Source organism: Mus pahari, chromosome 13 (genome assembly GCF_900095145.1).
Source record: "Mus pahari chromosome 13, PAHARI_EIJ_v1.1, whole genome shotgun sequence".
Lineage (NCBI taxonomy): Eukaryota > Metazoa > Chordata > Mammalia > Rodentia > Muridae > Mus > Mus pahari.
The window spans coordinates 30,217,507-30,244,675 of NC_034602.1; the positions used below are offsets into that span (position 1 = coordinate 30,217,507).

General features: G+C 51.6%; 1 protein-coding gene across 2 annotated transcripts in view; it reads left to right on the top strand.

The window, feature by feature from the left end:
• Positions 1 to 15,530: 15,530 nt before the first annotated feature.
• The window catches only part of Ppp2r2c (protein phosphatase 2 regulatory subunit Bgamma), an 83,367-nt gene continuing 71,728 nt past the window's right edge, over positions 15,531 to 27,169 (top strand). Inside the window, exon 1 of one of the 2 annotated variants that reach the window (XM_029545186.1) lies at positions 15,531 to 15,988. In XM_029545186.1, coding sequence (XP_029401046.1) covers positions 15,961 to 15,988 — 28 coding nt within the window. In that variant the 5' untranslated portion in view covers positions 15,531 to 15,960. The remainder of the gene's footprint in view (positions 15,989 to 27,169) is intronic. The other variant, XM_021210363.2, reaches the window with a different exon arrangement.

The window sequence follows — 27,169 nt, forward strand, 5'->3', positions numbered from 1 at the left end:
ACCATGACGTTATTTCGCTACTGCTTGATAACTGGAATTTTGCTACTGTTATGAATCATCATATAAATATCTGAGATGCAGGATGCCTGATATATGCCCCCCCAAGGGTCCCGACCCACAGGTTGAGAACCGCTGCAATAAGGATTGGCTAAGATTAAAGAGCAAATGATGTCCTTTAATGTGTGTCTCCTTGTGGTGTTGGGGTTGCAGGACATTAGGCAAGCATCCTACCACAGAGCCACACCCCCAGCCCTCTTATGTTGTTACCAAGAGAAAACCGCTAAGCAGGTAACCTGGTTAATCTCATTGAGGTGACTTCCGAGGATAGCTTTCAGAGACTAAGCCTCACAAGGACTTAGGATTACCAATGGGGTTGTGGGTGGGGACATGAAATAGGAGTTTTGTACAGCAGGTACAAAGACCCGAGGCAGAGCATGTATGTTTTGTTAGAAAAATAACGGGGGGTGGGCGAACAGAGTGGCAGGAATTAGGAGGGATCCTAGAGGGTCCCCAAGCCACTGGAGATCTTTGTCACCTTGACAAGTCACAACTACAATCCCTAAATCTAGTTCTAGGGTTGGAGCTATGGCTCAGTGGTTAAGAGCGCCGGTCTTGACCGATTCCCAGCACCTGCACGGAGGCTCACACTGTGGCCTCCTCAGGCACTGTCGGCATGTGTCACATAGATGTGCACGCACTCAAAACACCCAGACACATAAAACAAAGATAAATAAGTTCTGAAGCCCGGTCTTACAGCTGGGACCCGGGTCCTGCAGGCAGAGGTCTAGCTTGTGATACCGTCTCTCAATGGTGTGCCACGGTTTGAGTTTCCCAGAGTTTGGAGGTGTGGGCAGTTTATTTATGACCCCAGGACCTAGATGTCCCTGATCTAGAGAATAGGGGACCTGGCCCATCAAGAAGTTTGCAGAGGCGTTAGAAGTGAGCCACAAGGACAGGTGGGCGAGAGCACCTCTGCATCTTCCTGGTTCAGGCTGGCGGCCAGTTGCCATGGAGACTCTGGCTCTTCCATGGTCTACCCTGGACATCCTCAGGACCCAGTGATCTCAGGAAATGCCTAGGAGCTGGATATGGGAAAGACACTGGGTGTTCTGGGCAAGCCGCAGGCCTCTCTGTGGCCCGTGTCCACTTTGTGCCTCGGATCAAGCCTCTTCATTGTCTCTGGTGCTGCCAAGCATGGCAACAGAGCCAGCCGATGAAGTTGACTCGGGCTCTTCCCAGACTCTGTTCCCTGAAGGTCGGATGAAGCAGAGCAGGCCACTGAATGAAAAAAAGAAACAAAGAGGAAAGACATGGCTGCTCCTAGGTGTGGTGGAGGAGAGAGTTTATTGTAAATAAAGGGAGATCATAGCCAGAGGCAGGGGCATCTGAGAGCGTTCTGAGTGGACATGACCAGGCTGGGCTGAGCCGTGTGTGGATACAGGGAGGGCAAGAGAGAGGGAAGAGAAAAACAAGGTGCATCAATAGAAAGCCAAAGGTACAAAAGAGGCAGGTAACCAAAAGGTCTGGGTTATGTATGGAAGAGCCTCTTGGGGAAGGGCAGCTCAGCCCCTGGGCTGGAGTTTAGGGATAGGCTATGCCAGCCATACCCTGTAACAGGTAGGGCCTGAGGGATAAGGGGGGTGGGGGGGAGAGCCTGGGGGCCAGATCTGCTTTCATGTGTAAAATAGGCACTGCAGCCCTTTGTCCCTGGTTTGAAACTTAAGAGCAGCTGATGCATAGTGCCAAGGTGGGGCTGAAAGTATAGAGGGGTCCTGCCTGTTTGTTGCCTGGTCTGGTCTTAGGACTGGGACTTGCTGGCCTGGGGCTGCGATTACCTAATGTCTTTAGGCTGTAGTTTCCCATCAGTGGCATGGAGATACTGAATGCAGCCTCTAGGGTCTACAGGCAGGGGCGACTTGGAGCATTTGCACATTCATAGGATGGGCATGGTTCTTCAGCCTGGGACACTTGTTAAACACTGCCCTTTTTTTTTCCCCAGGAAGGCTGAGCTGGGGTGGGGTACACCTCATTCTTGGGGATTTATGATCAGTGATGTTCCTTTATTCAGCTGCCCCCTCTGGACCCCCCCCCCCAGCTATCTCCCTAGGGACTATGTTGTTGTTTTGTTTTGTTTTTAACATATATTTATTACTTATTTAGAATGTGCTTGTGGCTGTGGTGATGCATGTGCCATGNTGTCTCTGTCTCTGTCTCTGTCTCTCTCTCTATGTGTGTGTGTGTGTGTGTGTGTGTGTGTGTGTGTGTGTGTGTGTGTGTGTGTGTGGTGTATGTGTCATGGTGTGTGTGAGGCATGGGTGTGCTGTGTTTATGTGTGTGTATGCGGGTGGAGCAGTCAGAGGACAACTTTGATCAGTTCTCTCCTTCCGCTGTGGGATGTGGGAATTGATCTCAGGTCACCAGGTTAACACGGTGAGCCCATTTACCCACTGAACCAGTCATCTTTCTAGCCACGAACAATCATTTTAAAATGAAATGACTGAATTAACTCAGTAAGGACTTAGCAATGCCTTTAAGCACCGAGGAAGGCTTTAGAGGAAGAAATGACTCTCTGTGGATGCAGCTGGGCAGAGTGACCACTTCATTAATGGGCAGAGTGTGACCACATATGACAGGATGGGCCCTGGGCTATTGTACCAAGTTCCTAGGAGCCTACCCTGGGGACCTGTCTTGTCTCCCTGATGTCACCAGGCCCAGGTGGCAAATAGAGTGAGCACGGACTTACTGTGTCTCTCGAGAAGCCAGATCCGATGCGGGGGCTCCGTGCTTGCTGGGCTATCAAGTGCTGTGAGCTATGGATCATGAGAGAGGCACACACAGACGGAGGTCACCTCTCTTCTAGGCCAAACTGCTCCATCACGCTTAATGGCGGGTTCTCCAGATTTCCCCAGGGCTGGCTTCCGGGAGGGATTAGCTCTGTGCCCATTCACTTCTCTTGACCTCAGTGTGTCAGGGATGAAGGGACACCTTGCACTTTAAGTTTTCAAGGACTGGGGCGGGAAGTTGAATTGCACCTCCTGATATGGCAAAGCCAGGCGCTCCTCTGCCCCCACAAACCTCAAGTAGCACCCATGGCTTCCTTTCCTTCTCAGTCAGTCAAATCAATTAACTGTGATGTGCTAAGGGGAAGAGATCGGATTCCCAAAGAAAACTGGCCAAGCTGGGGCTGTGGCAAGGATCCTCCCACCTTCAGGGGCAATGAGGGAGGTTTGGAGGGAGCTCCACTTGGAGGGGCAATACTGGAACCCCACCCTGCAAGGGGCAGGAATCAGAGTGCCTGGCTTCCCATACTCAAAGCTGAATGCAAATTCTGTCTTCTGGCCAAGAAGGGCTACTAAGGGCAGGGTTTTAGGGTACAGCATGGAATCTCCCATCATTCCCCAACAGCTGAACACCAGATGTTACCCGTTACCCACCTGAGCTACATGGCACCTCAAAGCTGAGCTAGGAGAGAGTCATCAGGCAGATGGATGGAGGAGAGTGAGCTTCCCAAGGGCAGAGGGCTAGCCCAAGCTCTCTGAGTGCCTGCTAGCATGAGCTGGGGGAAGAACCAAAAGGACCCAGGGAATGGTGTGTGTGGGCTCACCTGAACTGGGTCAGTGCCTGCTCCCATCAGCCAGACTGAGAAAACTCCTGATTTACATAGAGTGGGAATGTTATTTCTGACACAACTGTGAAGGAGCGGTGTATTCAAGACTGTGAGGCATGGATGGCAGAACTTCAGTTGCAGAAGATCTGAGTACGTGGAGAGAGATTACACCAGTGGGTTGGACGACTGGGGATGGGTATTGTTAACATGTCAAGTGTCTTCAGTCCGTAAGTTAACAGAACAGGATAGCTTTTTAAGAGAATTTGACAGAAGATTCTAGAACTCATCTACAAACACAAAAGTCCTGGCAGACCTCTGTGAAATAAAGAAGTGAAGCCAGAGGACTAACTTGGTTTAAACATTGAAAGCGCTCGCTCCCTGACTCCAGGGTTCCTGGTGCCAGGACAGAGAAGCAGGTCAGTGGGAGAGAACAGAGTCCACAACTAGACTCGAATGCTATGCCGCCTTATATACCTGAGTTTTAGGAGAGATAATAGGATAAATGCAAGTATGTGGGTGTCAGTGCAGATCCCCAGAACCCACGTGAAAGCTGGCCGTCCAATGTGCTTGAACCCCAGCATCGAGTGGGCACAGATAGGTCATTCTGGGAACTCACTGGTCAGCCAGTCAAGGTGGAATAGAGAACTCTGGGCTCACTGAGAGATTCTGTATCAAATAAGGAAAAAAATAGGTGGTGGTGGGGAGAGGAAAGTGATAGGGGAGATATTCAGCATTGACTTCTCTCTCTCTCTTTCACACACAGATACACACACACCTGCACACACACTTGCACATTAGAAAATAATTATAGGTAATATAAAAAGAGCTTCAGGTCATAGTGTGCACCGTATTAAACGGAAATAAAAATGAATCATAGCTCTTAAAAGCACATTCTTGTGGGGACCTTTTTCTTAAAGGAGCAAAGTATTTTAGGACTGTGGGTCTTACGGTCGCTGATAGATCGCTACAAGTCTGTCATGGTGCTGTGAAAGAGGCTGTAAGAGATGCATAAATGGATGGGGACAGCTGTGTTCCTCTGACACTTCACTGCTCAAAATAGGCAGCTGGTCCCTAGGCAACAGTTTGCCAAGTGCTGCTGTAGAAGAGAACAGGGTACACACACACCTTTGTGACCTTGATGCCGGACTAGGAGAAGAACCTTTGCAAAGCTTGTATCTGACAGAGAGTCCGTCTCAAAACCTTGGAGGAAAAAAATCTTTCAAAAGTCAATAACAAGAAAACAAAGAATAATTAGCAACTAGGCACAATGCCAGAGCTGACACTTTACCAAAGCTGTTGCAAGAATGGCAATCTTAGCCACAGAGCAAGGCACTAAAGCCACAGTGAATTGCTTGCTCCCCTGTCCCTGCTGCCATGGCCAATATCAAGGAGCCCGGAAATGGCAAAGATGCAGAGAAACCAAGTCCCTTGCCCCAACAATCACAGGAGCAGTCTGGAAAATGACCCCCATCGCACAGGACCCAAAAGCATGCAAAGAAAGTTCTTCAACTGATTTTGTGGTGTGAGGATTGACCTGCCATAAAACTGCAAAACGTCTACACCCAAATGCAAAGCTCTAATATAGTATCAAAACAGATCTGGATGTGTGTGTGTATTTATTTGTTTTGACCACTTTGGGTCCTCTAGCAATGTAAGACTGGTTGAAGACCAGTTTCTCTCTAATTCACTTTCATCACAGACTAAAGCTAAAAGACACAGGATCACAGATATGGTAAAATCCAGCAACCAGTACCTGGGAAAACCAGGAAGGGAGATCTCAAAAGAAGACAGCGATCCAAGCCATGGCTGGGGTGTAGCTCAGTTGGTAAAGTATCTGCCTTGCATACACAGAGCCCTGAGCTAGAGCCCCAGCTCACGAGGAAACAGACATGGTGGTGCATGCTTCTCTCCCAGCCCTCTGGAGATGAAGAGAGGAGGATCAGCAGTTCAAAGCCATTCTCACCAAGTTTGAGTTTATCGTGGACTGCAGGAGAGACGGTGTCAAAACCAACCAAACAGACAGACAAACCAAAAGCTCACAATGGTAACATTTTCATTATCTATAGAGTCATTTGGGAAGAGGGAACCTCAATTGAGAGAATACACCTACCAGATTGGCCTATGGGCGAGCCTTCGGTGCATTTTCTTGACTGATGATTGGTGTGGGAGGGCCCAGCTCACTGTGGGTGGTGCTACCACTGGGCTGATGGCCCTAGGCAGTTAGAAGCAGGTTGAGTATTCCACGAGGAGCAAGCCAATAAGCAGCCTCTCTCCATGGGCTCTGCTTCCGTTCCTGCCTTGAGTTCCTGCCCTAGATTGTCCTTCATGGTAGACTGTAAGCTGTAAGGTGGATTAACCCCTTTTCTTCCCCCAAGTTGCTTCTGCTCACGATATTTATCACAGCAATAGAATGCTAACTAAGATGAAACCTCAAACTAAAATTCAGCGGCTAGCATCACCTTCCATGGCGAGGCACTAGAAGCATTTCTAGGCACAAGACGAAGGCTCCCCTGTTACCACCACTACTCAGGACTTTGTTGTCTTGAAACTGACTGGAGCATGCAGCTATGTGTAGAAGAACGGCAAGTGTCTGGTTAGGGAAGAGACGCCATAATCATGGCAACTCTTAAAAAGGAAACCATTTCGTTGGGGCAGGCTTACAGTTTCAGAGGTTCAGTCCATTATCATCATGATGGGAACATGGCAGCGTGTTGGAGGAGCTGAGAGCTCTACCTCTGGATCCGCGGGCAGCGGAAGGGATCGTCTTCTACAGGCAGCCAGTCAGGAGGAGGCTCTGGATCACACTGGCCAGACTTGAGCACATACATGAGACCTCCAAGCCCCGCCTTCACAGTGACATACGTCCTCTAACAAGGCCACACCCACTCCAGTAAGTCCATACCTCCTAATAGCGCCACTCCCTAATGGCCCTACGGGGACCATTTCTATTCAAACCACCACAGCATGGATGAATGTAGGCAGACATGGTGCTGGAGAGGTAGCTGAGAGTTTTACATCCGGATCCGAAGGCAGAAGGAAGACACGGTGAGACACCTGCCTGGCTTGAGCATTTGTGACCTCAGGGCCCATCCCCTCATGACACAATTTCTCCAACAAGGCCACACCTACTCCAATAAGTCCACACCTCCTAATAGTGCCTGTCCCCGTGAGCCTATGGGGCCATTTTTATTCAAATCACCACAGGGGAAAGTCAAAATTGTCTTCCGTTTCAGATAATATGATCATATAGAAAACCTAAGGGAGACTGGGCCTGGTGGTGTAGAGCTGCATCCTTAGACTTAGGAAATGGAATAGGGGGAATCCATCTGTAGTTCAAGGGCAGGTAGGGCTCTGAGAGATCCTGTCTCAAACTAAAGAAAAACAAACATTAAAAAAGAAAAAAGGCTGGACATGAGAGGGGTAACCTGAGAATCACTCTCAAGCCATTATCAGTATATGACAATTCAATACAGCTGTGGGGCACTGGTGTTCCTGTTGGACAGTGGCACCAATTAGAACAAGTGAGAAGGGTGAGACCCTTTTTACAGTGTCAACAACTTCATGGAGACCTAGAACAACTCTAACGCAGTGTGTCCCAGCTTCCTGTGGAGGCGGGGAGATAGCTTCAGCAGACAGAACAGAGTCTCCCATCCCAGATCTAGGCCACAGCCCTGCTGCTTTCTGGCTCTCAGGAACCATCCAATCACTCTGTGCCTCGGTTCCCTCATATGCAGAGGGAGATCATAATGATATCTCACGGGAGAGTTGGGACGATTCAGTTAGATGTAAAGTGGTTAGAACAGTAGTGGGCACATGAGACACCTGACCAAATGCTATTTTTAAAAGAAGATTTATTTTTATTTTATATGTATGGGTGTTTATCTGCATGCATGTCTGCATAACATGTGTGTGCAATGCCCTCAGAAACCCAAAGTGGATGTTGAATCCAAGGTGTGGATGTTCAGACTGGACCTGAGTCCTCTAAAGGACTCTTAACTTCTGAGGCATTTTCCCTCTTCCCCATGATTGCTTTTTTTTTTAGATTTATGTATTTATTTTATGTATATGAGTACATTGTTGCTGACTTCAGACACACCAGAAGATGGTATTGAATCCCATTACAGATGATTGTGAGCCACCATGTGGGCGCTGGGAATTGAACTCAGGACCTCTGGAAGAGCAATCAATGCTCTTAATTGCTAAGCCATCTCTCTAGCCCTGAAAGTTACTTTATTTTGGCTAATTGTAAATTCATATTGAATTCAATGAAAATAACAGCAAAAACTATTTTATTATTTAAAAAAAAACTATTTAGTGTATTTAGTTAGTTTTTCTAGATAACGTTTCTCTGTGTAGCCTTGGTTGTCCAGGAACTTGCTCTGTGGACCAAACCGGCCTTGAACTCAGAGATCCATCTGCCTCTCCCTCTTAAGTGCTGGGATTAAAGGCGTGCACCACCACTGCATGGCTATGACTTAGTTTACTTTTAATTATGTGTCTGTGTGTGTTGTGTATGGCTGATGTGCATATGAGTGAAGTACTTGAAGAGGCCAGTAGAGGGCATCAGACCTTCTGGAGCTGGAGGCTTTTGTGAATGAACTTGTGTCCTCTGCAAGACCAGTATGTGTTTGTAACTGCTGATCCATCTTTCCAGCCCCTCAGAAGTACTTGTGATGGGATCTGAATGGTTAGGAACCGATGTTAAAGAGCAAAAGCCCAGGAGTAGCTAAGACAATTCCGAAGAAAAGCCAAGATGGAGCCTCTGGTCTATCAGATATTGACCTACTATACTGTATAGCTTTTATACACTATATACTTACTATAAAGCTATGCTACCTAAGCAGGATGGTACTGCCATATGAATCAGACAAAAAGAATAACTGAATAGAACAGAGTCCAGAAGTAGACCCACATCTCTACAGGGACCTGTGCAGAAGATAGGTGATTTCATAGGTATGTGCAGAAGGGATGTGTTCTGTCCAGTGGATGGGCTGGACATTAGGTTCTTCATATAGGGAAGGAGTGAGTGTGGACCTTCCTCAGCACGGACAGAACACACTTTGTAGACATCCCTCACAGCTCAAGGTGTGCAGTGTATCGACCCAAGAGGAGCCAGAGGGTGGCATACACAAATGACAGCACCGAGAAATCTCACTGCTTGAAGATCAGCATCTTCTGTGAGTTCCTGTGGCAGAGACTTGTGCCCTGCAGCAGGAAGGCATTATTTCTCAGCTTTGGCAACAAGCAGATGCTAACTATGTACTCCAGTGTAACCCGGGGCTCCCTCCATGTTCTCTGGGAGCCTTTACCTTTAAATGTGGGGACTTGTGTCCTGTTTGCAGCCCTGTGAGTTTGGAGACAAGCTGGGCATCCCTCAGGGTGGGTGGAAGCCAGGCTGGAGAAGTGAGAGCCCACTGTGGTCACAGATAAACAATTATCAACTTTCCATCTGGAGAGAACCACTTAAACTTGTAGCTTTGGCCGGCTTCTGAGATGTAAATCCTTCACTGCGGCTGATTTCCTGCCATTCCCATGACATCACTGAACACAAACTCAGGCCTGATGCTTGCAATCGGCTCTGTCAAGAAGGTTAAAGTGCAGCACACCATCGATTGCTTCCTTCCTGCACTAGAGATCAATGGGGAAAGCTACATAGGGTTGAGAGAAACAGTGCCCGGAAGAGGGGGAAGAAAGCAATTCGGAAAAGGGGCAGTCGATATGATAATGTTTGTTTACACTTTTAAACTACTCAAAATGATTCAACCGTGTGCACATATGTTATAAAGGGTAGAAATGAATAGTGTAGCATTAGCTTCGGAACGGTGCTTGCCTTTGGGAAGAAGGGAAGGAAAGGGGTATGGCCGGGAGGTGTGTAAAAGTCTGTGTCTGTCTGTCTGTCTGTCTGTCTGATCTTTCAGTGTGCATAAGGACATGAGAGAGTGTGGTTTGTGTATGTGGCATGTCTACACATGTGTGTACAGGTGTTCATACCTGTGTCTACAGAGGCCAGAGGAGACACCGGACCAGCACTCTATTCCCTTGAGATAGCATCTCTCATCGAACCTAGAACTTAGAGCCAGCCTGGCAGCCAGCAAGCACCACTGGCCCTCTTTCTCTGGCCTCTGTAGTGCTAGGGTTATAGTCTGGGGAAGAGCCGGACTTACTTTTTTACACGGTTGCTGGGGAGTTTGAATTCGGGTCTTCATGCTTGCACAGCGAGCACTCTCACCTACTGAGCTATCCCCTGAGTCTTAGTTTTATATCTTAAGTAAAAGGAGCTGTAACAAACACTGGTCTATTGGTCTAGGTCCTGGATGATGATGGTGAGGATTAGACTGGCAGCCAATTCCTTGTGTTTTGTTTATTACAGAGGATCAAGCCCAGGGCCATGCACATTGCTAAGGGAGCTCCCACTAAGCCATGTCCCTAGTCTTTATAACCAACTCTTCTTGGACGGCCTGTGGCCCACCCAAGGGTGTGCTTGTGAACTACTTTTCCTGGAACAGTGTAACTTGGTCCATTCTAGAGACAGGAGGAAGAAACATGTGGGGAAGCTTCACCTCTACCTGCTGGATAGGGATGTAGCAGTCAGGACAGGTAAAGATGTGCTGCAGAAACAAACAGCCCTCAGGACTTAGTGACTCCATGCAGCACGGGTTTATGCTTGTGAATCCTACACATGTGACAGGGGCCCTGACATCTGTAGTCACTCAGGATCCAGTGGAGTACTTGCCCTGAGATTCTTAGGCACGAAAAAGAAGTTTAATAAAGAAAATACAGAGAGGCTGTAGAGCGCCAGCTCAGAGGATGCTTTGAATGTTTCTCGGTTCTTGGCCCAAAGCATGCCTTGCAGCCAGACCCAAGTCAAGCAGTGATAGGCTGTACTTCTACAGGAGGCAAGAAACACGATGTGAGCTTTCGGGGAGAGCCAGGGATCTTCCCGGGGCTCATTAGAACAGGAATTTAACCTGTGGATTCCGAATGGAGGAGAGGAGGAGAGAGAATTTGGGGATAATAGGCTAGGCAGTGACTAGACTGTATAAATTCATTGTTTGAGGGGTTCATCTTATCACAGAAGTTGCCAGTGTCTAGTGAAGGAGCAAAGGAGGGACATGGGGCGGTGCGGTTTGGGTGCACAGTGTGGGACTCCAGAATTTAGACCCAGCGTTTGGAAGCTTGGAGCCTGGAGTGTCAGGAGGAGGAAAGAGAACCCTAGAGTCTAGAGGAGGGTGAGGCTGGGATGGCGTGGGGCACAGAGTCATCACCTCAGGTCATCCTCACCAGTATGAGGGCCAGGGAAGTTCAGAGGGTGTTGGACTCAGCAGAGGAAGCAGGGAGCAGCTGACTCCAGAAGCCAGGGCAACAGCTCTCTGAAGGAGGCTGAGCAACAGGCGTGTACGCCTCAGGAAAGTGCGTAAGCATCCACAGCTGAGCTGAACACTCACAAACCGTGCCAACGCCGAGACACAGGAGCCCCAGCCACACAGCTTTTAAACCAACAGTCACCCCCGCACACCCATTAAAAGTGGCCAGAATGCAGCGTGGTTCCGCAATGGAAGACCACACAGCAGTAAACAAAGAACAAATGACAGCGCCATACCCAAGAGTCCGAGTGAGTCTCAGAAACGTAACACCCAGCGAAAGGGGCAGAGCCCTAAGTGTATTGATAGAAAGCATCCAGACTAATAAAAGCAGTCACAAGTCACTCTGGAGTATTCTAAGGGGGGGAGGTGATTTCTACAACAAAGACACCTGTCATAGCTAGCTTCAGCCGACAACTTGACAGAACCCAGAGTAACTTGGGAAGAGAGAACCCCAAATGAAGAATAGTCCAGAGCAAATTGGCCTGTGGCCTTATCTGTGGGGCATTTTCTTGGTTGCTAACTGATATAAGAAGGACCAGCTTACCTAGGCAGTGCCATCCCTAGTCAGGTGGGTCTGGGTTGTATAAAACCCTAAGCTGAGGGGAGCAAGCCAGTAAGCCACATTCTCTGTGGTCTCTACCTCATTTTAACCTGGAGAAAATAAATCCCCCTATGAGTCGCTTTTGGCCAGAATGTTTTATCATAGCAACAGAGAAGCAAACTAAAACAGATCGTTACAAGGATGGGGGGCAGCTCAGCTTACCCAGCATATGTGTGGTCCTGAAATAAGACCCAGTGTGTGGGTATGCACAGATGCACACAGCCACCATGGGCTGGATTACTTAAAGAACACATACATTTTCTTGAGGTTCTGGAGATAGCTCATCACGAGAGCAAAGTGCCAGTAGACCTGATGCCCGTGGAGGCTGCTTCCTGGTCCGTGGTTAGCTGTCTTCTTGCTGTGCCCTTAGTCAGCAGGAAAGAAGTCACATGCTGTCCCTTGAAGGCCACTAATCCTGCCACAAGGACTCCTTTCCCCCCACCTCATCACTTTAAAAACATGATATTTATGAACCTGTATGTGCCCACTTCTCTAGAAGTGCACCCTGTCCTTGAAGGTGTCTGTGGAGCCCAGATATCCTGAAACTAGAATCATAGGTGGCTGTGAGCTGCCATGTGGGTGCTGGGAATTGAACCTGGGCCTTCCTGAAGAATAGCTAATGCTCTTGACTGAATATCCACCTCTTCAGACAGAATCTTTTCACTTCTTAAAGACTCCCTTCCTGATACTGTCCCTTGGTTTCAAAAGGTGACTGAAGACGGACACCCACACTCAGGGAGAGTGGAATGAGGCAGGCCTGGAGAGGCTAGCTCGATCTCCCCTCCTGTCAGAGAGGCCAGTTACAGAAGAGCAGACATAGCAAGTCTAATCGATTTATGATTGCCCACTGGGGACATATATATATAACCTTTGTGCACATTGGTCACCTTGGATCACTATGACAAAAATGCCATAGACTGGGTGCCTCAAGCAGCAGAAATGTATTTTCTCACCGCTAGAGGGCGTAGTCCAAGATCAAGATGGAGATTCTGGCCAATATGATTCTGTGGAGAGCGCTTTCTTCCTGGTTTGGAGGTAGCCTATATCTCTCACCTAGTGACCCGTGACCTAAAAGGCCATAGATGACAGGAGCTACGCAAGCTCTTCTGTCTCTTCTTGTAAACCTACAATCCACATCACAAATCCTAACCCCTCCTGGATGCCTGTCTCTGGGATTCAGGCCTCAGGATTAGGGACACAGCCTGGCCCTCTGGATGTCAGAAGGAACACAGGAAACACTCATTAGTCAGCGACACACACACACACACACACACACACACACACACACACGACAGTTTCTTAGGAGGAGCCACCCGAGAGTTGTGGCAGTGACCGAGGAGGGAGGAAGAGAGGGCATCTGGGTAGATTCTCCTAGCATGGGCCCTGAAGAGGCTGGAGCTCAGGGGGATGTGGAGTGGAGGCTACTCTTCAATGTGGAGGAGATGGGAGGCTCAAACGGACCTTGTGGGCACATCTCTAGCTTAGCACCAGCTCTCTCTTCATCGTCATGACCCAATGAGGAAGGTCTGCCCTATCATGGGGACATGTCTGCACAGTAGGGGCACAGTGGCATTCATTGTGAATGCAGGAAGGCAGAAGTCTGTGGAGAGAGTATGCGGGGCTCATGCTTTTTCCAGGGGCAGCGATGGACATGCACAGGAGTAAAAGAGGGGCAATGGGTTCCCTGGCTGAGAGCTACAGGTGTTGGGTCGGGCGGACTGAGAGTCAGGAAGTGTTGTACTGGACCGTCCTCCAAGCCAAGTTAGCTCACCATCAGGAGGCCAGCTTGGCCTGCTCGCTCTCAAAGCATCATCCCTCCGGGCTGCTTGACTGCTGACTTTCCTCCCGGAATGAGGGGTGGCAGAGTTCTAGGACCCTTCCCTGCGTATCCAGCTGCCACTCCCAATTGGCCGTATTCGATTCTACTCCAGTTTTGTGTAGCTTAAAGGGGAGGGGGTTTCTCAGGGAGAGTCTAGTGTATATAGGTAGGGTAGGACTAAGGAATGGGTCTCCACCATCTCTGCTAGGTGCAGACCTTCCACACTGCTTTAAGGTCATCCATACCCCTCACTCATTGCTCTACGAGCAAGCCTAGGACATCCAATGGTTCCCGGGTGAACGTTGGGTGGACTCCAGCCTTTTGTCACTGAGACCTTGTGGGGTAGGATGGGAATGTTGCCTAGTCCCCCCAGGGCAAATATTCTCCCAACATGGAGCCAGTGCAGGTGAACCCTGAGGGAAACAGGACATTGCAGGTGCAGAGGGGCTGATGACAGCTTGCAATCCTCGGGATCTGGGATTCTTAGCACTGCTCAGAGCCACGGCAGGCTGTCTTCTGTGTGGTCCAGGGCATCCAGGCAGGCAAGAGCGTGGATGTGGGTATCCCTTCAAGACCAGGGCACTGGGATGGGACACAGGGAGGGTGCTGCTCTCCATCACAATGGTAAGAGGAGGAGAGGCTGCAGAGGGGCGTGCTGGGTGAGGATGTGGAGTGGGTAAGCACAGCAGGTGTTAGGAAGGGAGAACATGCCAGGGCAGGGGGAGTCCACATATTTGCTAGTCACCTTCCTTGGGGGAGTGAGCTTGTTTGGTTGTTTTGGCCCTGAATCTAAACCCAGGCAGGGAGATGGGTAATGGTGGCCTGCTCCATGGTGGAAAAGTCCAGGCTGGGGCAAGCTCCAGGTCTCAGGGGGTTTAGCCTTCCTCCCTCCCCCCACTCCTAGGACTCCCTGCAGGTCTCTGGGGGTACTTGCTGCTTCTTGCAGTCCTCAGTAGGCCTTTCTGTGGAATCAGTCCTAGCTCTGGATGTCCTCTTTCTCCAGCAGGATACCAGAGTCCCTTTAGCCCACCCTCTCCCTTCCAACATCCTCTGGACTGTACTGGGAAGGTGCCTGGGGCTCCAAAGGCTAGTTGAAACAGTACCTCCGAAGGGGGGGCAGCCTCAGTACCCCCTTTCCCCAAGCTGTGCCTAACGCCTTGGATTCTGGGCTACTCTCCCTGCTTAACTCACTGCCTAGCCTCTCCCAAAGGAGGCTGAACCTGCACTCCTGTCGCTGCAGAACCTACTGAGAACCCAGGAAGGCGAAGGATCAACACTCCCAAAGCCCATGTGTGCTCCAAACTCCTCAAAGTAGGAGTCAGGAGAAGGGGGTGGCTGCTTGGTTAAGGAGGTGAGCACAACCCCCCCTCCCACCGCAGCAGCCCCGCCTTCCTCTGCCTGGCTCCTGTGGGATGCTGGAAGTACCTGGATGACTATGGGAGGGAGGGAGGACATAAGAAAAGGGGGGTGGGGCGAGGGAAGAGGAACAGAAGAAGGAAGCAAGGAAATATGTACTGAAAAGGAAGAAAAGGGAGGGGGGAGCAAGGAAGTACTGAAAGGTGAGGGAGGGAAGGAAGAAGAGAGGGAGGGAGATGGAAGAAAGGAGAACTAGAGGGGAGGAAGATGAGAGGCAGGGAGGAAGGCAGAAGCCCTCGCTTGGCAGAGAGGCTCCAAGAAGCAAGCACAGCCAACCAGCCTCAGTGCTCCAGTACAGGTGCCTGAGTAGAAAGGTGGACAGGAGAAAGGGCAACTCACCCCCAGCCGAATTATCCAGCTCTGCCTTGTGGGGTGCTGACCTTCTGTTCCCAAAGGCGCGCTGGGTGGGGCGCCTCCCCCTCCCGCCCCCGCAATTGTCAGAACAACCCCGGTCTTTTCCTTAATAAAGGGCCGCGACGTCTTCGCGCTCCCGACCCCCCTCCCCAAGTCTCTCCTTCAACCGCCTTGTCCCTAATTGCAACACCTGGCCACCAAGGTGGCCTCCACTCTAGATAGGTGTCCCTGGTTCCAGAGGTGACCGCTGTGGCGGGGCTCGGCTCATCAGCTCCACCTGCGCGGTGGCTGCGCGGCCGGGGGCGGAGAGGCGTGCAGCGGAGGGAGGGGCCTGCGACACGGCCCCGCCACGGCGCAGCCCGGCTCAGCGCCGCGCGCGTCCCCTCGCCGCCGCCACCGCCAGGCGCCCGGACGCAGCGCGAACGGAGCGGCCGGGATGCGCGCCCGGGCCCTGGCCCGCCCCACGCTGCGGCCGCCGCTTGCCCGCCGCACGCTCGCCTGAGCGCGGCGCCCGCCCGCCCGTCCCCGACCACCCGACCGCGATGCCCGCCCTCCCGGGCCCCGGCGGCCCGAGACCCTGCTAGGCTGCGGCGGCATGGCCCGCGCGCCCGGCGCGACCTCTGCGGATTGCATCGGTGTGCGGCGGCGGGGCATGCCCAGGGCACCGGGCGCGGCCTTCAATGGGCGAGGACACGGACACGCGGAAAATTAACCACAGCTTCCTGCGGGACCACAGCTATGTGACAGAAGGTAACGTACGTGTTGTCTGAGACCCCCTCCGGCCGGCCGCGGCGTGGGGATGCCGTCGCACCGAATGCCCTCCGAAGGTTTGGACCGCGCGCTGTGTGTCGTGTCCCCCCCACCCCCACCCCGACCCCGGGCCGGGAGGGAGGGAACCCGGGGGCTTAAGCTGTTGCCCAGCGCCCTCCTCCGTGCCGCCCTCGGGACCGAATCTGTCCTTCCCCTGCCGGGTGGCATTGGATCGGGCTCTGACTATCATTTACAAAGCCCAAGGCTGCAGCAGATCTGGTGTGGAAATCTCCAGGACCTGGAAAGGCTTAAAAATCCTTCATTTGCCCTTTCAGCGGGGCCAAAGCTCGCAGAAATTTCTAGATTGCCTACTCCCTGGAGAGGGACCCAGGAGGGAAAAATTCCTTTGCCAGATCCTCTAGGGTTCAGCTGCCCTGGCACCTCCCTGGCCTCCAGAGGCAGATCCCCTGCGTGGGAGGGGGAAGGAGGCTCATAGGGGCTACTGTTTTATTCCTAGGTAGTGCTACTCAGACAGGAACTGGGCCAGACCTTCATGGTTTTCCGGAAAAGTGGGGCATCCTACCCCAAACAGGCTCTGCGTTTAAAACCCCCTAAGTTGGCCCTGTGCGTCAGCCCCCACCAAAGGCTGGTGGGATGCAGAGGATCGGTGTCCTTTGCTAATGTGACGGTAACTTCCGGAGTCCCCAGGCCCTGACTGGCCACAGGAACAGTGGGGATAGCTCCAGAGCGCAGCCAGGGGCCGGAGAAGTGAATAGGCTGCAGTGAGGGAGTACCAGACCTGGCCACAGCAGCCCGCCGGCACGCGGGTGCTGGAGAGCTTCCCGGGCAGTGTAGGCGCCTTTTTCCCGGGGCTGTGGGCCTAGTGGGGAGGATGTCCAGGGTTTAAGCAGGTGGCTGACCCGGTGGGAGGGGCCCTGGCGCTGAGTCCCGGGGGCTGGCGCGCGTGGGTGCCTACTCCAAGGATCCTGCGTGGGCATGGCCTCCCCAAGTGCCGAGCTCCGCCGGAAATGAGGCGGGCGCGGCGACTCCCGGCGGGCGCGCGGACCCCGGAGGCAGAGGCTAGGTGTGCGACCCGGGCGTGCTGATGCTGAGAGCGGGGCTCCGCGCGCCGAGAACCGCTGAGTCACGCGTTGCCGCGGGGTGTGCGGGGAGAGGGGGCAGGGCTGCCAGGCCCGGGCTGGGTGGCGGCGCTGCCCTAACGGGGCTTTGGGAGGCTCCTAACGCAGAACTCAGCCCTTTGTCGCCCGCTGGGTGATGCGGAGGAGGGTCGCGCTTCGTGAAGATGATTATCTGCGCACAGCCTGCCTACCGGCAGAAGGCAGCCTGCGTAGCTGGTCGGCTGCGGGGCTTCTTGGCAGGGAGTCATGTGCAGGGCCAGTGTTGCTCTGGCTTTCCCGGAGAAAGCCTCAGTTTCCTCATCTGCACACTGGGAACGATCCAGCGGGCCTCAGAGCTTTTGTGTACCAATTACAGAACGCATGGTGCCCACCTCACAGGGAGACAGCTCAAAGTATTGCTCCCATCCGTATCCTACTTCCTCTTTAATAAACCCACCCCAGCAAGGTTCTCTGGAGGACGTACCTTTATGGTTCAGTGGCCGCTACTGCCATCCGCTGAGCCTTCGGATTCCAACTCTGGGGTTGGATGGAGGTTGCTTGCCCTCATTCATCCTGTGTTATAGCAAAGAGCCCTGTGACCTCTGGGGAAGCCTGTTTCCATATGCCTCAGTTTCCCTATTTGTACAATGGGAGGAAACAAACTGAGAAATGGAGGAAGGGCCACCTTCGATCTGTAGAGGTGATTGGCAGCGGAAATGGGTTGAGCACCTACTGTGCCCTAGCGTTTCACATAGGGCCTGGTGGAAAGTCTCACCATGAGCCCTGGGCAGTGAGCAGTGTGTGTAGGACACAGGACTCTGATGTAGAAGAGTTACATTATAGAGTAAAACTCCATTAGAATCTAACTGGAAGGAGTTAGGAATTTTGAACTCCCTAAATGAAGACCCCCTGCCCCGCCCCCACGCCCTGCTCTCCCCCCCCTCCTGTCATACTATAGCATCCCGACTTCAAGGTCACAGATTTGTCACCTGGTTTATGGAATTGTGTTCAGGTTCTGCTAAGGCTCTCGACTTGCTCAGCCTCCCTAGATGAGTCACCGGGCTCCATTTGGCTTCTCTGTAAAGGGAGAAATCACAGTGGCCTCTAGCTCAGGAGTGGCCTCTAGCTCAGGATTGTTGAGATGACCATGGTCCCCCAAGAGTGTAAAATGCTCTTTTATAAGATAGGATGGGGCTTCCTGGAGGCATTTGATAAATGTCACCATCATCGTTGTGTCCTAGAGACTCGCTTTGCCAAAGATAGTGGTGTATGCCTTCCCATCCCCCCCTGGAGGTGGGCTCCTTGCTCACTCATACGCTCCAGCTTTGCCTTTGACTGCTCTTCCTTAAGCTAACCATTTTCTTCTTGGCACTGGGCATTTCACTAGCTCTCTCTTCTCTCTGAGACACCCTGCCACTTCTGAAGACAAACTCCTACAAAATCCTTGAATTCCCAGTCCAGTGTCCTCTTTTGCTAGTGAGAGCTGAGTCTCTTAGCAAATCCTAAATATCTTCAGAGCAGTTTGAGCTCTGTTCACACTGTGGTAGTTTGAATGAGAATGGCCCCAGAGGCTCCTCTATTTGAATGCTTAATAACCCAGAGTGGAACTGTACAGTAGGATTGGAAGGATTAGGAGGTGTGGCCTTGTTGGAGGAAGTGTGTCATTGGGGTGGGTGGGTTCTGGGGTTTCAGAAGCCTGTGCCAGACTCAGTCTCCATCTTGCTGCCTGCAGATGAGAATGGAGAACTCTGTTATTTCTCCAGCACCATGGCTGCCATGCATGCTGCCATGCTTCCTGCCACCCAGTACTGGACTAAGCAAGCCTTTGAAACTAAGCTTTCTTCTGTAAGACTTCATGGTGTCTCCTTACAGCAATAGAGCAGTGACTGAGTCAGAGGTTGGTACCAGGGAGTGAGCATTGCAGTGACAGGCTTCATCATGCTTTTTTTTTGGGGGGGGGGGAATGGAAGACTCTGGGACTTTGTACTAGAAAAGTGGTTGAACACTTTAAGCAGGGCCTAATTGGAATATGGAAGTATGGAAGATAAGACAATGCTGAGGGCAAGTTGAACTGTGGGGGCCCAGCCCAAGAGGTTTCAGAGGGGAAGAATACTATTAGTCAGTGGCCTAGAGGCCATTCTTGTGATATTTTGGCAAATAACGGAGCTGCTTTTTGCTCTTGTCCTAAAAGTCTGCCTGAAGCTAAATTGAAGTAGGTTTTTAAAATTTATCTTATTTTATTTTATTTTTTGATTAATGGTGTTAGCAGAGGAAATTGCAAGACAGCCTAGTATTGACTCCGTTGTGTGGTTATTGGTAATCACTCTTACAGAGATCTGTCATGAAAAGGAGAAAGCTGGACAAAGATAAGTACAAAATGTACAGTTAGACAAGAAAAGAAGCACCAGGAAGTGCAATGGAGCTAAGTCCAGTGCTCCAGGAGATAAAAAAAATTAAAGTCTCATGTTAAATGGATAAAAGGGAGTGGTGACTTCAGGGCGAGACCTGCCCAGCTAAGGCTTCAACCTGCAAAAAGGAATTAAAGGAAAGCTTAAGCTCAGAAGGAATCCATCTACAATGGAAAGCTGATGCCGATGTGATTGAAGAAGGGAGCAAGTTCCAGCCCCATCAAACTGCAGAACATGGGAGCTTTGGCCACTGGCTCTGGCTTCAGAGTCAAGGATATAAGGGAAGGGTTGTAGGATGTCCCTCTGTGGCCAAGGAAAGCTACTGAGACCAGGCATGCATCAGGACTGTCACTGGGTGGAGGCCCAGAAAGGCCATTGTATGATACTGTGAATGTGAAGCCTAGATTGCCTTGGAAACCCCAAGATGTTGGGGATGCCAGGGTCACGGATGACTGCTGAGGAGAGCTGCAGACCGGGTGTAGAACCAGCCCAAGAGAGAGAAGTGTGTGGCAGTCCACAGAGCTGGAGGGAGCTGAAGTTCTGACGCTGCATGTGGAGATGCAGAGTCAAGGGGCTGCACTTCTGATTTTTCCGGCTTGCTTTGGTCTAGCATTTCTTCATTATGCCATCTTTCCTCCACTTGGAATGGATGATCTGCCCGAATAGAGACACTCCCCTCTATTGTACCAGCATGTGTCTCAGCTCTTTTGCTACCCTAAGGTGTGCCAGTTGCCCAGGGATGTAAGAAGAGGGCATTGGATCCTCTAGAACTGGGGTTACACATGGTTCTCAGCCATTCTATGGGCTCTGGAAACTGAACCCAGGTCCTCTGGAAGAACTGCAAGTACTCTTAACTGATGAGCTGTTGCTCCAGCCCCATAGTTATTCCTTTTGGGGGGAATAGGATCTTCCATTAAACCCAGAGCTTATTGTTAGGGCTGGCTGACTTGCCAGTGAGCACTAGGGAACCACCTATCCCTGCCCCCCTCCCCTGCCATTGGGGTTACTTGTGTGTCAGTGTGCATGTGAATGTCGGACTTCTGTGTACCTGCTGGAGATTGAATTCTCACCCTCATGTTTGCATGTCACACACTCTACTGACTGAATTTAGGAATTAGGAAAATGATTCCACACACACACCACCCATTCCCCCCCACCCCGAATTCTGGAGATCCTTGTAATTTTGGAGTAGAGGTCCCAGACCCCACCCCAGCCCCAGGATGTCTCAGGGTACTTTATACTTCCAGATAACCTGGTGCCATGACTTCTTTTATTGTCTTTGGGTCAGCCTGACTTATGAGTTGTTGAGATGAAAACTCAGAGCTTCCTGTTGACACAGAGACCTCGGCTGTCTGGGGGAGAATGGCTTCGACAGCCGAGTGTTGCTAATTAGCTGTCAGTGTGGTGAAGTTTCAGGTCCACCTTCTCATCTAGTGAGGGAAAGGCAAATTCAGTGACCTGCAAGTGTCCTTCTTATTCATTGTCTCTGATTCTAAAGTCAGAACCGCAAGTTTTATCGCTTTCTCCCTGGCTGTAATCCCCTTATCCGTTGATGTGCAGGACTAGCCTCTGAGCCACACAGCTGCCATCTTGTGACATTCAGCTGTGCCCACTTGCAAAAGATCACCTCAGATGGGCTTGTTCACTGTATCTCCCCCATAGAGGGGCAGAGAGGGCCACAGAACCTCATCTGAGGTTCACTGCACCAACTGCACTGCAGCCCCACCCCATGGCACAAACAGGCCTTGGTGTGCATTAAGATAGCTAGGTGGGTTTTTGGTGCGTGCTCTCGACTGAACTCAGCAGTGTTGAGGGTTGGTGTGCTTTTTGGCTGTGGGTGCAGGGCACAGAGAACTTGGGAAATGGAAGATGTTAGGGGGGTGGGGGGCCTTGAGCCTAAGAAAGAGGGTTGTGGGATGGGGGTACTAGGAAGCAGGAATAAGTAATGAAGTAGAAGCGATCAGGGCAGTGAAAGGATCTGAGCCTAAGAAAGGGGGAGCTCTAGAATGGGGTGCTGGCCAGTGTCTATCAGACACTTTCAAGAACCTCATAGATCTCCCAAAGGATGCTGCTTGGCTCTGTTTTGAGACAAGCCTAAGATGGACATGTCTGGGTTTGGCTAGACCTAGTTCACACACCCATCCTTCTCTTAGTGTACTGTCCAGCATATCCTCTGGGCTGTCTATAGCATGCAGCCGTGGTCTTGGGACAGGCGCCAAGCCAGGGGGCAGTCATGGCAGTGACCAGTTGCCCTGTTTGCACATGGCACGTACTGAGGGAGCATGGTCTCTTGGTTCCTGCAATCCCTCAGGCGTCCCTCCAGGATGTAGGTGTCTTTTTACCGGGGCCTGTGTACTCTGTGTGATGGTAGAGTTGTCTGTCCCTACAGGACTGTACCAGCTTTATAGGTGGAGGAATGCACAGGGTTCAGATGAGCAGGGGTCTGGCCTGTGAGGTCTAGCACATCCATCGACTGTCCGGTGTCTAGGCGGATCCCTCTGTTGGCCAGCCTCCCCTCCCTGACCTGTACACCTAGAAAGAGACCTCAGGTAGTGGCTCCACGGATGGGTCCCATGGTAATTTCATCTCGCAGCAGCTTCCGGAAGGGGAGCAGGGGTTAGTTCTGGAGAATGAGCATAAGATAAAGTATATGGGAAGTAGGGCCCACTTGATAGAACACAGAAGCCACATGGTTTCTCATAGCCATCTTGGCACCCTGGGTGGGGGATGAGTATTAAGCCTGAATTGTTTGTGGCAGGAGGGGGATTTCTAGACCCGATGTTTACCTCAGGCTTTCCATCAGGAAACCCGGGGGGGGGGGAGCCTCGATCACCCAGGAGACTGAAGGTAGGAAAACCTGAAGGGGTTTGTACCACCAGCTCCTTATCTGGGGAGTTCCCCCTGTGTCTCTATGCAACTCAAGTCAGGGCTGCTTGGCCCTGCATTTCCCACTCTGGACTGCTGTCAGTGTCTCTGTGAGCCTTCCCCCTGCCACTGGGAAAACTGTTCTCAGCTCACCAGGGACTGGAGCTCAGGGCCCTCTCCTACAAATGAGATAAGGCCAAAGCCTCATCAGAACTCTCATCGGCCCGGCCAGCCAAAGCCCCACGCCCACCTATGAGGGAGCTGAGTTTAGGGGAGCAGTTAGTTGTGCTGACCCTAGTCCAGGAAGAGCCAGTGTTTGCTAGATTGGGGCTCCCCTTGCTGCTGTCGCAGTGGCTTAGTAAGCCTTCCTAGGCTCCACAGCCCCATGAAGGGGTTGGGGGAGGTAAGGTCACATCCTTCGCATCTCTGGGCCTCAGTTTCCCTGTGTTGCCCAAAATGCTCAGTGATCCAAGTGCTGTGTAGATACTGCAGTTAATGTGGGGAAGGAAGTCCCCACTCTAGTTTCCCTAAACCCTTGCCTCAGCCTGCCCTGACTCATGTAGCCCAGGCTGGCCTCCGAATCATGATGTGTGGTGGAAGCTGACCTCACGTTCTTGACCTCCCTTCCCACGTCTCTGGGGCTACAGGTGCTACCATCACACCCAGGTCCCCTCAGCTGGAGCTGAGCAGGCACAAATGGTAGCTTTGTGTCTTTTCCTCCTCGTGAGCAAGTTCTGGTGTATTCCCTCATTGGTTCCCGGTTCTTGCTTTTCCCTGGGGTTTTGTGGAGAGGGTAGCAGGTGTGGACGGTGGGAATTGGCGGGTAAAAGGTCTCCTAGGGGCTACCCATGCCAGCAGCCTGCAAGCCTCCACTGAGTCTGTCTCTATGCCTGGGTCTGTTTTTAATAACAGCAGTAATGTCATTATAGAAACAAGATGGAAGCTGCTTTTCTAACTTAGCATGAGGTCCTGTGGTTTTCCAGGCTTGGCTGCAGGGCTGGTCTTGTGGTGCACAGCCTGGGCAGTCGGCAAAGACCCTGCACCAAGTTTGTGGGGGCAAATCTGGCTCTGCTGTCCTGTCTTGAAATTTCCAAGCACGCCTCTTAGAGCTGAGGTTCTGGGGAGTGGGAGGACTCTAAGGAGGTGAGGCTTGGAACAGGTTCCTTCTCTTCAGGGTCCAGCATTGCGGACCTTACATGGCCACTCGTCCCCCTACATGGCCCTCTGCCTGAGGTATCTCTCTATTGAAGGAGACAGCTCTGCTAGATAATGTGTCTAAACAGTGACATTAACCTTCAAGATAACAGCATTTAAGAAACTAAGGGTGAGGACATGGATAGGAACAAGGGACACCCACTCACTTCCAACTTCTTCACACATGCTAGGCGAGTGTTCTACCACTGAGCCACACCGTTGGTTTCTTATTTTCATTTTGAGACTGGTTCACCAAGTTGCCCAGTCGGGCCTTGAACTCATCATCCTGTAGCCCAGACACTCCTCCTGCCTCAGCCTCTGAAGGCAGGTGGCAGGATGGGCCCAGCCTCCAGGTTTCCCTCCAGGTTCACCTTATGGGATCACCTGTGTATTCAGCCTAAAGTAACCTCGGGCTGAGGACCCCATCCTGGTGAGGAGCCACCCACACTGCCAAGCCAGAGCCTGTGGGCAGCCTTTGTTCTGCCTCAATGGGCCATTCAGCCCATGTCCTGGAGGACAATGGCCCTACTGTGTCAGAGTCACAGCTCTTTGGGTGGGTCCTGCTCCCTGGGCAGCAGGCAACTGCGTTCTGGTCTCAGGAGAGGAGCCCAGACACTGCCAGGCACAAACACTGACTGTGCACCGGCTGTCCCCATGGCCTTCTGCATCACTATCCCAGACCTGGGGAGTGATGTGCACCCTGCAGCTCTCAGCGCTACCAGGCAGAATTCTGCAGACCCTCCCTTCCTCCCCTCTGCACCGCAGGGCCCTTTTCTCCAAGGAACCCATAATTGCCAAGTCGCACAGACGTCTCAGACTCTACCTCCTAAGGCATGGCGTGTAATCAGAAGTGAGCAGGCCAGCTGTCCCTGCCCTGGTGGTCCCAGTTACTAAACGTGGTGGCCAAGTCCGTGGGCAGATGGCCTGCCTGCTTTTAAACTCCAGCTTTATTCTCCATGAAAGAAGATGCCAGGCAAGTGCCCACACCTCCGTTTCCCCCTCCGTAAAATCAGAGTACGTGGAATACCCAGTGAGGTCCACAGCATCCTGTCTGTCCAGTGTGTGGCCGCTCAGAATACCAGCTAGAGTGGGACTCAGCTGCCATGGGACTCCAACACGCATTCCTTGTTTTCAAAGCATAGGGACTCCCAACCACCCAGACTTCAACTGGAGGCTTTGGAAATGTGCAAGAGCCACACAATTGTCCCCAAATCTTCTCCTCACATGTACTGATATGGAGAAAGATGTGAGGCCCATGCCTGCAACTGGCTGGGCCTCTCTCAAGTGTTTCATGATCCAGGCTGGGCTGCTCTCCATTTACAAACTGCCAACCTGCTGAAGGTACTCGATGTGGCCTCATAAGGATCACAGAAATCTGGCTCCTTTACCAAGGGCTTCCAGCGCCCCAGCTGGTTCAGACCTGCTCAGTAGAAAGGGAAGGTTTCTGTTAGGCCACACCTGGTGACCACGTGGAAGATGGAGGAAGAGTGGTATGGCTGACTTCCCCTTGAGGTGTGGCAGGTGCTGTGTGGGGGTGACACATAGGACAGCCCGGCAGAGCCTGGCACAGAGGGGTTGAGCCATCTTTTCCCCAGGGCGAGAGTGGCAAAATGACTAGCCCATGCTCACCTGTGTGAGCTCCTGTTGCTGCTGAGCGGCCTTCACTCCAGCACTCGTCAGTGTGTGGGGAACCATCACTCTCTGGGAGCAGAGGGTGGGCTGTCGTCTAGAATGTGGTAATGCCATAGTCGACACCCATTGCACAGAAGCCCCAGACCCCAGTGGCTGAGTGTCATGCCTGCCTGTATGATAAATCATTCTGACAGCATCTCCAGGGAGACAGGCTTTATTTGGGGGCTCAGTTCAAAGTACAGCCCACCATGGTGGGGAAATCAGGGCTACAGGAGCTTGACGTAGCTGGTTACCTCGTGTCCGCAGTCGGAAAAGGGAAGGTGAATGAATGCTGGTGCCTCATTCAGTTCTTTTAACCCAATGTCTGTGCCTCAGTCAGTCCAGGACCCCGCCCATGGAATGATCCAAACCTGGGTCTTCTGATCTTCAGTTAGCCCAGCTGAGAAGGTCCCTCCTAGGGTTATCCAGAGACCAGGACACCAGTTGGTTCTAGACCCTGTGTTATTCGCAGTTAGTCATCACAGATGTGGCCAGCATTATGGGCGACCAGACTCTTCCACCTGTCAGCTTTCTCCTCCCAAATGTTCTTTGATGCTGTGTGGATGTAGCTCACTGGCCTCCCAGACACTTTGGCTCACAAGTGGTACCTTTCACTCCCCCCCCCAACCCCCACCGCATTCCATTGGCTGGAGCTAGTCCCGTGGATCCACCCGGCTGTAAGGGGGAGCTGGAGAGTGTTGTCTGTGGCTAGGTAACCCAGGGATGGTGCTGTTATTAAGAGAGTGTGGATCTTGGTGGGCTGCCATCTTTGCCACATGACCTGACCAAACTAAAGCTCTTGCTTGGAGTCTAAAAGGCCCCCCGTGAGAAATCTGTAGCTCCGGGTGTGGTACACGCACCTTTAATTGCAGCACTCTGGAGGCAGAGGGATCTCTGTGAGTTTGGAGCCTGGTCTATATAGTTCCAGAACAGCCAAAAGAATTCCATTCACCCAAACCTTGTTGGCTTCAGTGTCCCCCTGTCCCTGGTGGTGAGGGACCAGAGCGGAGAGGCAGAAATTACCAAGGGAGGTCAGAGATGCCTTTCCTTGGGAAAGCGATGTCTAAGTTGAGGCCTGAAAGGTTGAGCCCAGGTGGCCACGGTGGACACAGGTACCAGCTTCACGGGGGTGAAGTCAGGGCAGGGGACGGCCTTGCAGGAGCAGCTTGTGAGATTGTTAAATGCAGGAGATTCATGGAATCGGTGGGGGGGGGCAGTGTAGGGTGGAGACTTGTAAATGGCTTTAAATGCTCCAATAAGGAGTTCGGATTTTGAACTGTCAACCTCGAGGAGTCATGTAGAGATGGGCCCGTCCTTGTTTGAAAGCATTTTAATTTCTGTTGTAATATCACAGAATAAGTGCTCAAGTGTATGAAGGTCAGGAAATACAGAAAAAAGGAAACCCCATTATTGAAAGCTTGGGGTATTTTCTTTTATATAGATATATATGTTATCCTCTATTTACCTGCATATCATCTACATATCATCTATCATATATCCGTCAGGTATTTATTTTATCATCCATATCTGTCTGTCCTATCTGTCTGTCCACCCATCACTTGTCTATCATAGGTAGTGATCCATATTCTGTCTGTCTATTCCTGTATTGTCTCCTTAACTAAAACGAGCACTTTTGGGTCGTTTACCAAATACTAATGCCGGGTTTTGCCCTTTAAGCTCTCCCTTACTAATATCCATCGACAGTTTTCAGGTTAGAAGGGTCCCAGCCTTCTGTCTGAGTCTGGGGATGCAGCCATAGCAAAGTTCTGGGGACAAGGTGGCTTAAAGAGTAGAATTGTGTCATCCCACAGTACTGGATGTGACAAATCCAAGGTCAAGGTGTGGTCAGGGGTGGCCTCAGGGTCTTCTCTCCTTGGCTGGTGGACAGGATCTTCTCTCTATGTCCTCACATGGTTTGTTCTCTGCCTCTGCCTCTGCCTCTGCCTCTGCCTCTGCCTCTGCCTCTGCCTCTGCCTCTGCCTCTGCCTCTGCCTCTGCCTCT